We start from the raw sequence: 11,278 nt of genomic DNA, 5'->3' as shown, positions 1-11,278 counted from the left end.
AAAAACCATAAGTAATAAAGACCTACACACCCTAACCTTACAACAAGACATCAGAGCAGAAATTAAAGAAAGGTGATGGAAATGGATTGGCCATGTTCTAAGAAACGTCAAACATGACATAACATAGATGTCTCTTCGTTGGACACCAGCAGAGAGGAAAAGAAAGAGAGGGAGGCTGAAAAAAAACAGGCAATAGAGAGCGATCTAAGAATCATGGGAATGACATGGGGAGAGGCAGAAAGAAAGGCACAAGACAGACAACATTGGAGAGCGTTGGTAGTGGTCTCATGTGCAAGTACGCACGAAGAGGATTAACGAAAGGAAAAAGGAGTACTTATTAGGTAGATTTATAAGACGTGTTTCTTTAATTCATACCTAGGCTTTAGGTTTATGATACCGTGTTGATAGCGCACTGTACAAACCCGTTAGTTTAGTACTAGTAATAATTATTAAAGATTTTTAATAAACATGTCACGCTTGTAAATAATATTATCATAATGCAGAAAACACAAAATGTAAAACAAACTTACATTACGTATACGTAAAGATATTTACCCATCTAGTGTAAATAGAAAGATGTTCCGTATTTAATTTAAGCGTGCGTCTGAGCGTTCATTACAATGTGACGAATGCATCTTACGTTTAAAATTTTGCCTGGCATAGACATGGTAATTCGTCACTATATCAAATCAATAAATTTGGAGACAAAGACTGGCGTTGGGAATCAATTAATATATATATTTACCTAACGTGGACATGGTGCAAGCGATATATCAGCGTTCTAATTCCGGTGATTATGCTTGAGTTAGCGACGCCAACAAGTATAAATGATTTTGTTTAGAACAGTTTAATGGGAACAACTACTGGTTAATCAAGGCTATTTGGTAAACAGTTGTATTTACATTGGAGATTGTATGCCTGCTCTCTTTCAGTCATTCTTTGACCTTTGATTTGAAACTTTCAAAAGTTTACATATTAAGGTATGTTGTTCTGTAAGTTGTTAGTAAGTCAACAATATTTTGTTTGCAGTGCTTTTGTACATCTCATATCTTTTGATAATAGTTGTTCTCGACTCGTCAGTCATTGTACACTGACTTTGATATATTTGAATAGTTTATACTTGATAAGATCGGTTTCAAGGGTACACAAAATGGTGATTTAATGCAATTTGATATGGCGTTTTTTTTTGTAGTAATTATGCATCTCATACCAATGGAGATCATATCCCCATGGCCCAATACACACAGTAATGTTTGACTTTTGAAGTTTTTATTAATTAACATCTAACAATATTGACATTTAAAATAAATGCAATGTTTAACCTTTACTTTTTATAATAATATATACAAATTTGAGTTATTTCGATGTCTAAAGTATTTTCATAACTATAATACATGTAAAGAGAAATATTTCTTAGTATTATATTTTGCTGCATGTGTTTTGTTATCACTGTTTTAACCGAACACATTTATCCAAATTTAAAAAAAAGGAATCGTTGGTTTGAATAATACAACACAGTATTTAAAAACAAATATTGTACAATTATCTCAATTTTTGATGGAATAAATAAACAGAAAATTCTAAATTATGCATAATTATATTTTGTATTTTCTCAAGTTCGAGAAACCATAAGCATTGTATGTTTCTTTTATTTTTCAAACAACTTAGGAGGGTCGCCATAAACACCGGGAAAGAAGTAAAATTTCTTCCTTAGATTTGATTTAACCTCCGATACCGTCAGTTTCTGGCCAAATTGATCTGGACCTTTCCCTTTTGCAACTAATCTGTTTACCTGAAAACAATTGATATAATAATCAAAAAAAAAATAGAAATCATTTGATAATCACGTAAATAAAGGCAACAGTAGTATACCGCTGTTCAAAACTCATAAATCCATGGACAAAAAACAAAATCGGGGTAACTAACTAAAACCGAGGGAAACGCATTAAATATAAGAGGAGAACAACGACACAACACTAAAATGTAACACACACAGAAACGGACCAAGCATCAGACAAAATCCCATATAACAAATATAACATCAAAACCAAATACATGAATTTGGGATAGACAAGTACCGTGACACGTCTTATCGCAATGTGAAATTACACTAAAAAATAAGAGAAAACAAACGACGCAACGTTAAAATGTAACACACACAGAAACGAACAATAATATAACAATGGCCATATTCCTGACTTGGTACAGGACATTTTAAAGGAAAAAATGGTGGGTTGAACCTGGTTTGTGGCATGCCAAACCTCGCACTTTAATGGCAATGTTAAATATAACATTGAAATGACAACATAATATTACAGGACTACAATACAAATAAATAGGAGAACGTATTAGACAAAGAAACACATGATTAATGAATAACAAAAAGCATCAGGTTTAAAATTCAATACGTCAAAAACGCGCCTCGTCCACACAAGACTCACCAGTGACGCCCAGATATAAAAGATCGAAAGCGAAAAAAGGTACAAATTTGTACAGCACTGAAGATAAAAAGTTGAAAAAGGCTGTGTCAAATACGGCTATGTTTTTATGCTTGGGATAAGAACATCCTTATTATTTAGAACAATTAATGCTATTGCAAAAAGTAAATTTTATCAAATGAATATAACAGATATACATAATGAAACTGAAGTATTAACTCATTACAGAAAACAAACACGAATACATGCAAAGACCAACACAGAATAGACACACCCGACTCAGTCCAGGCCTCAACGTAGTAAATTGGGAAAATGACGTCACATACGATGGTGAAAAGGCATTAAAAATTACGTCACATTTGAATTTCTGAAATTTCTGAAACAGCAGAAGAATGACGTCACATATGAAAAACTATATCTCAAAAGTAAGATCGAATTAAGATTGATTAAAGATTATAATAGAACTAAATACTGATATTGCATTTAAACACAATGCATATTGCAATACTTATTAATAGCAATTAACTATAATATATATATATGTCCAGTTTGTTATGAATCCAACTTCAAACGTAAATTATCGTACAGATTACGTTGACCAAAATTAAATCTAATAAATGACGGCGGTGATTAATTTTTCTTTCCATAACACATAAATATAATAGAAAAGACGTCAACACATTTGACAAAATCCGATGAGAATTACAAATATAACATTAAACATTTAAACTAAATACATGAATTTGGGATAGACAAGTACCGTAACACGTCTTATAGTAATGCGAATTCACACTCAGTAAAACAGTCACAATCGGGAATAAGTCACGTTTGGTAATTAAAATATTAGACGACATACTGACAAACCACAATCTACCATGTGGTAAAAATGTCCTTAGCTAGTTTGGTTAAAGACACATCGTATGGATCCACCAATTCGTGATGGTGTCCATAAAATTTACGGAGTGTCAATTTTAATCTGTCCTCCTCATAACTTTGTTGGAGTAGTTTCTGCGTAAGGAGCACACTCCTGTATATGAAGTCCGTATAGTGTGAACAAGCACGTGAATAACGTATCAATTGTGATATGTAAACACCATACGAAGGGGCAGATGGTATGTTACTGCTGAGAAATGGGAAATTGATAATTGGGAAGTTGAAATCGCGTCCTTCGCAACTTGTTTTTTTTTAATATTATACTTGTTTTATCTACTGTAAACCTTACATTCACGACATTCGGTAGTATAAAAAAAACCTCGAAAATTAACCTTCGCGAAAAGATGTAAATCTGTTTCTTCCATAAACATTTATATATATTACCAAAATTAGAACATAAAAACAATCTCCGTAAAGTTGACCAGGAAGACCTTAACACGAAATAAGTATCCGCAAAAATGACTTACAGTATTTGTTACAACCAAACCCCGACAGTTGATTTAATCGAACACATGTAACACTATGCAGTGATCGAAAGTATGGAAATTATTAAATATAATTTCTAAAGTTTATAAATGTATGTATTATTGTTAAACTACAAACGTGACTTTCTATATGTACATGTTTTGGCTTAAGGGATGTTCAAGTTTATGACGATTGTTTTTTCATTCAGCAACATGTGGTCATCGTATTTAATTAGACTTTAATAGTTTGGCTTTAATTGACCTAACGTTAAGTATATGAGACCAAAAGTAATGGTCACTTTTTATAACCATTTTATTTGTGGCTATAGGCTTTCTAAAAGTAAGTACCTGTCAAAGGTAGAAACAAACAACATTCTTTCTAAATTTAAGTCACGTTCGTAGTTGTATAAAAGAACTGTCCCTAACAAGACAGTTCAGATTGTAACTAGGCACTGAATAAAAATTAGTTCCTCTTTAGCCATTGGTTTTATAGTGCGACATATAGGGTTGTTTTGGTTGCCGTGACCCAGGGATCTTTACTCTTGTCAGAAAAGGTAAGACAAATTTTTGCATTTTTAAAACCGTTACTTTCTCACCATGGCTGAACAAGAGGGACAACAATTTGGGGTGGCATTTCAAAATTTCTCTCATCAATTACAGGGATTATCAATAAAGTTAGGGGCTCAAGGGGTAAATCAAATTATCCCAACATTTTCGGGCGATCAAGGCGAATTCAAAAATTGGATGAAAGCAATTGAAAAATATGCAATGTTAACGAACTTAGAACAAAATGATACAAAATTGGTAGCTTATCAGTCAAGCACAAGCTCGGTAAGCGATTTTATTCATAGATGGCTTAGGGATAACCCCAGGGGAACTTGGCCTCAGTTAAAAGAAGAACTGAGTTCAAGATTTGCTGAAGTGACCGACTCTCAGCATGCTTTCGAAATTTTAAACAAATTGAAACAAAAACCAACAGAAAATGTTCAGGTTTTTGCTGAACGATTATTAACTTTGGCAGAAGAAGCGTTCAGGGGTCAAGATGGGACTCAAGCGATAATTCAGTCGCAATTGATTAATTTCTTCATAAATGGATTGTCACAGGATACGCTTAAGATGAAAATTATGCGCGAAAACCCTGACACACTGCAACGTGCAGTTACAATAGCTATGACGGAACAAAATTTAAGAAAAAAGTTCGATTTAAGGAGGGGAAAATCAACTACTGACAGGGCGGGGTATTCGGACAGACAAGAACCTATGGAAGTTGACCACTTCCGACCCGCACGTAGGTGTTATAATTGTAACAAAATTGGGCACCAATCTAAGGATTGTAGGGCTAGGAAAATGCCGCGTCAAGTCAATGCTTATGATCAAAATGACAAAGATAAGGGTAGATCTGTTTATCAAACAGAGAAATCAAGAAAAGAAATAGTTTGTTGGAATTGTGGGAAGTCCGGGCATATTCAAAGAAACTGTTATTCTCGACCCAACCAATCACACTTTCAGGGAAACTAGGACACTCTCTTTGTTTCGGAGCCGACAAAGAGAGAATTAATAAACCAGTAACGACAAAAATTTATACAATTAATTTGGCAGGAAATCCAAATAGTTGCATCATTAATATTAATAGAAAAAAATTTAGATCATTAGTTGATTCTGGAGCGGAAGTGTCTTTAATGCATTTAAATGTTTACAAATCTTTGGCTGATTTACCAAAATTAAACAAAAAGACAGTTCAACTCCAATCGGTAAATGGAAATTCTCTTAACGTTTTAGGATGCATAGAAATAGACTTTTATATAAAGAGTACAAAAATGTCACAATTATTTTATGTGGTTTCGGACATGAACAGAAATTTAATACTTGGTCGTGACTGGCTTGTTAAAAATGGGGTAAGGCTTTATTACGATTTAGGAATGTTAAGGGTAGGAAATATATATGCTAACTTAGAAGAAGATATTCATATTTCCACAATTTTGAGATTATCAAAGAAAATTGTTTTGAAACCTCAAACTTCAAATATATGTATGACGAAATTGAAAAAGGGAACGGAATTATCAAATTCAAGATTATATGAAATTTCCTCTTTGGATAAGGGAAGTTTAAGTTCGGAACCAGGTCTAATGGTCGGAAATGCGGTAGCGAAAATTCAATCTTTATATAAAATACCAGTCCATTTGGTAAATAGTACAAACAAAACTTTTAGATTTAAACGAGGTACAGCAATTGCAAGGATAGGTTCAATTCTTGAAGAAAATTTAGTCAGTTTTGAAAAAGAGATTAAAAATGCTAATCTAGAAAAAGAAGTTGAAACAGAAGTAAATGTGCCCCCAGAACACAAGGAAATAGTTGACACCTTGTTAAGTAAAAATAAGGATGTATTTGCTTTGAAAGACTCTGAATTGGGGCATACTGAAACAGTTACAATGGAAATAGAAACGGGAAATCATGAGCCCATTAAATTAAAACCTTATCGTACACCGTTGCATAAGAGGTCCATTGTTAATAAGGCAATTGATGAAATGTTGGAAGCAGGTATAATTAGAAGGTCAAAAAGTAGTTGGTGCTCACCAATAGTCATAGTAAAAAAGAAAGATAACTCTAATCGCTTTTGCACAGACTTTAGAAAATTGAACAATATTACAAAAAGTATGAGCTATCCTCTACCAGTAATTGATGACATTCTTGCTTTATTAGATAAAGCCAAATACATGACATCGCTCGATATGAAGTCAGGATTTTGGCAGGTCTTGATGTCCGATAAGGATCGTGAGAAAACGGCATTCGGTTGCTTTAGAGGCCTTTACGAGTATAATGTAATGCCATTTGGTCTTCAAAATTCTCCAGCAGTTTTTTCACGATTAATGGAAATTGTTCTCGAAGGGTTACCTTTCGCGGTAGCGTACATAGATGACATTCTAATATATTCAAGTACTTTAGACGAACACCTTTCCCACATTCAACAAGTATTTGATCGTTTGAGAAAACACGGGCTTAAGTTAAAATTAAAGAAATGCCAATTTTTGAAAAATGAAACAAATTATTTAGGTTTCAAAATAACCGGAAATGGAATTAAACCGGATACGGAAAAGGTAGAAACAATAAGGTCATTGCCTGCACCAATTAATGTCAAAGAGGTCAGAAGTTTCATCGGTATGCTTAGTTATTATCGTCGATTCGTCCCAAATTTCTCGAAAATATCGATCCCTTTGGTGGAACTGACGAAAAAATATGCAAAGTTTAACTGGACAGACGAATGTCAAAGAGCTTTTGAATATCTTAAAGATAGTTTGACGGTTATTCCATTATTAGCATACCCAGATTTGACAAAGCGGTACACGCTTTACACGGACGCCTCAGACGACACAATAGGTGCTTGTTTGACTCAGCCGTGTAATGATACTGAGGAAGTTTTGTATGGGGTTAAAAATGAAAAACCAATCTATTTCTTGTCACACAAATTAAGTGACACGCAGACGCGTTGGTCAACCATTGAAAAAGAAGCATTTAGCATTCATTATGCACTTCAAAAATTAGATCATTATTTGCATAACGCAGAATTTACAATTAAGACCGATCACAAACCATTGAAGTATATTTTAGAATCCCCTATGCAGAATAAAAAGATTCAATTATGGGCATTAGGCATAACAGGGTATAACTGTAAAATTGAATGGTTGGCTGGGACAGAAAACACTATCGCGGACTATCTTTCTAGAAGACCTAACCGGGTAGTAGGTAATACATCAGAAAATAAAAAGACAGACGACGAAGAAATTGAAATAGACATAAGTGATAAGGCTTACGAAATTAACACCATTAATTCTAGTGAAATTGACCCAAAGAAATTTGCAAGTTGTAGTTACAAAGAGTCAGATACTTTGACACTTAAAGATTTTGTGGTTTCGGGTTACGACATGAAATATGAGCAATCACTTGACAAAGAATTAGCTTTGATAATTAGCCAAATGAAAAATGGCAAAGCCTCGAAATCAGTTGAAAATAAGTATATATTGATAGATGAAATATTGTATTATATCTCTAAAGCAGATACTGAACCTGTGTTAAGGTTGTATGTCCCTTTACAATTAAGAGACGAAGTAGTGAAACAATATCACGATCAAGATCATTTGGGTGTTGACAAAACGTATGACGCTATTAAGGGTAAATATTTTTGGCCAAAATTATACAAAGAACTCCATGAATATGTAAACTCCTGTATAACGTGTCAAAAACGTAGCTCCTATCATGCAAAACCAAAGCTCCAGGAAACTGATATACCACCATTTCCATTTGCAAAAATTGCAATTGACCTGTCCGGTCCATACCCAAGGTCATTGTCAGGAAATAAATATATCATAAGTTTTATTGACCTTTATAGCGGATACCCAGAATGTTTTGCTGTTCCTGATAAGTGCGCTGAAAATGTAGTTCATTTATTATTAGAAGAAATCATTCCAAAGCATAGTTTCCCTTTACAAATATTGACAGATAATGGGGGTGAAAACACAAGTTATATGGTACGCGAAACTTTACAAGAACTTAACATAAGCCATGTGACTACGTCCTTTTATTCACCAGGGTCCAATGGCAAGGTTGAAAGGTTACATCGATTTTTGCATGACATTCTAGCAAAGAAAATACAAGACGACGCCTCAACATGGGACGTTTATCTAAATCAAACGTTAGCCGCAATTAGATTTAACAAAAACGAGTCGTCTGATTTCTCTCCTTTCTTTCTTTTATACAACAGAGATCCTGTACTTCCCGTTGATAATATTTTGCGTCCAAGACGGAAGTACGCAGGTGACGATCCCCATAAAATTTTATTAGAACAGCAACATAAGTCTTTTGTCATGGTTCACAAAAATATGAAAAAGTCAAAAAGAAAACAAAAAGAATACGCGGATAAGTCGAGACGCGATATTGAATTTAAAGTAGGGCAAGCTGTATTTTATCGAAATCACCTCCGTAAAAGTAAGTTGGACAGTAAATGGAAACCATTTTATAGGATAATCGAACAAAGGTCACCGGTCAGTTTTATCATAAAAAATCAACTAAACGGAACTACCACCAAAGTGCATGCCCAACATCTTAAACCTGCACCCGTAAATGAGTGGACTATTCCAAAATTAGGTCAAGCTGACAAAGATAAACGGTTAAGAAAAACCACTTATGTTGTACCCCCTGAATCATCTGATAAAGAGTCAGATAATGAAACTGATAGCGAAAATTCTTCTATGGAAGGAGTAGAGCAAACTCGTGACAAATTGATAAGAAGGTATAAAAATGAACGCGAATCTTCCTCTGGTGAAGATGATATTCCTTTAATGGAACTTACGAAAAGAGTAAAATATCGTAAGAAACGGATAAAGGCCCAAAATGAAAATACAACGGATGAAGAAGACAATATTCCTTTACTTGAGCTACAAAATAATTTGAAATCTCGGGCAATGACTTCTGAAACAAGGTCTAGCAATTTAGATGCTAACTCGTCAGAAGACGAGGCAATGTCAGTAAATCATTTTATTGAAAAACCTGCGTGTAAGCGGGATGACATTGCCAAAAATGACAAAATTTTGAATATATTTTCTGATATGTCAAAATGTTTAAAAGATATTCTTGAACAGTAGCTTGTTCTCTCTCTATATATATATACATGTATGTCTAGGCATTTTATATATATAAAATACTAATATATTTATATTACTATATTAGATGCAGTTTAGAGGAATAAACTTGGAAGGGAAGGACGTGGAGGCAGTGGAACAAAAACAGAAGTTCAATTTGATTCTAAACGAATTCGCTTTTATAGCCTACTCGGGTTGCCAAGAATCTTTGACTGAAAAAGGGATTCTTCCTTCAATTATTAAACAAATTTATAAAACCTGGTCTCAAAAGGCCAGATTGTTCCATGAAAATACAATGATGGGGGTTATTTTTAGAGATTCCTATAAAACTTTCTTCGATAGTTCCCACCACGACCGACTGTTAATTCCTTCATTAGTTAAAGAGGTAGTAGAAATTGTGGTAGAAAGAGCCAGCAACAGGGGCTTTTATTATTTACATACACTTAGATTACAGATGGAAAATCAAATAAGGTATAACAGGGCGATTGTATTTTGCCCTGAGTTTATGGCCGAAATTGGGGGGGATATCCGAAATGATCTTTTGTGGTTGTACCGTGAAAGTTAACGTGTACAGCAACTATTTAATTTATTTTATGGTTTTATTATTAGTCATGAAAATTTGGTATTTTGTTTAATTGTAGGAAATGGGACGGACGGCTGGACATATAATTCTAACACTTCTTTTTGGTTTTGGCGAGCTGGCTTTCATATCTGACAATATTGTATTTGACAAAGTAAATACTGTTACCACCACAAGGTCAAAATGGTTGGTAACCTTCATAATTGATTTAAAACCTTTTGAAGGATTTTTGAACAGAATATCCCATGACATGGTAAAATCTTCTGCATTAGCACAAACTGTTTTGAGACGTTATGAACAACCTGGAAAAGAACATTTTTATAATACTTTTGCAAATTTAGAACAAGAATTTGATCTGTTAATGGACATGCATCGTTCAATAACTGATACATTTGACGATTTCAAAACTTTACATCGACACAAACGTTCTGTTTTGCCGTTTATAGGTAGTGCAATGAGTTTTTTGTTTGGTACATTAACCGAAGACGATATTAATTTAATTAAAGGCAACGTTCGTACATTGGCACAAAATCAAAAGAAAATTTCACACATTTTAACTGAGAATTTATCAATTTTAAACGTAACTAGGCTAGAGGTATCTCAAAATAGAGACGCCATTAATAAATTATCAAGGGGGTTGCAAGATTTAGACATCCGGTTGGTTAATATAACGGAGGCTATTGAAAAGCAAATAATAGATTTGGAAAACTTTGTGCAAATATATATTCAATTAGATTTAATAACTGGGGATTTAAAACAATTAATCCAAAGAGGATTTTTCTATTTAGAGCATATAAAAGATCAGTTAAGCATGCTTTCATTGGGCCATCTTTCACCAAGTACAATAACACCAAATAATTTACAAGATCTTCTTATCGAGATAAAAGATAAACTTCCAAAATATTTAGAATTGAGTAACGATCCAAAAGAAAACCTGTGGTTCTTTTATAGGTTCTTGACATGTTCCACTATCCTGTATGACAGTAGAATATTAGTTGTCATTTCAATACCTCTTCTCGATTCAAATAATAAATTTGAAATTTATCAGGCATTTAATTTACCAATGCCCATGCAAAAGAATCATACAAGTATAGGTATGGTTGCAAAATACGATTTGGATGTAGAATACTTTGCAGTTAATGCAGAAAGGTCAAAATATGTATTGCTTAAACAGCAAGAAATTCAATCATGCACAAACACTTTTACGAAATTTTGTAAAATTATAAGTCC

At 33.6% G+C, this 11,278-nt stretch overlaps 1 protein-coding gene across 1 annotated transcript in view; it reads right to left on the bottom strand.

Moving 5' to 3' along the window:
• Window positions 1-1,252: 1,252 nt before the first annotated feature.
• The window catches only part of LOC139527332 (caspase-3-like), a 110,362-nt gene continuing 100,336 nt past the window's right edge, over window positions 1,253-11,278 (bottom strand). The window contains exon 9 of the mRNA XM_071322719.1: window positions 1,253-1,792. Coding sequence (XP_071178820.1) covers window positions 1,649-1,792 — 144 coding nt within the window. The 3' untranslated portion in view covers window positions 1,253-1,648. The remainder of the gene's footprint in view (window positions 1,793-11,278) is intronic.

This window comes from Mytilus edulis, chromosome 6 (assembly GCF_963676685.1).
Source record: "Mytilus edulis chromosome 6, xbMytEdul2.2, whole genome shotgun sequence".
In the NCBI taxonomy this organism is placed as follows: Eukaryota; Metazoa; Mollusca; class Bivalvia; order Mytilida; family Mytilidae; genus Mytilus; species Mytilus edulis.
The sequence above is the reverse complement of the archived record's forward strand: the minus strand, read 5'-3'. Positions and strand labels throughout refer to the sequence as shown.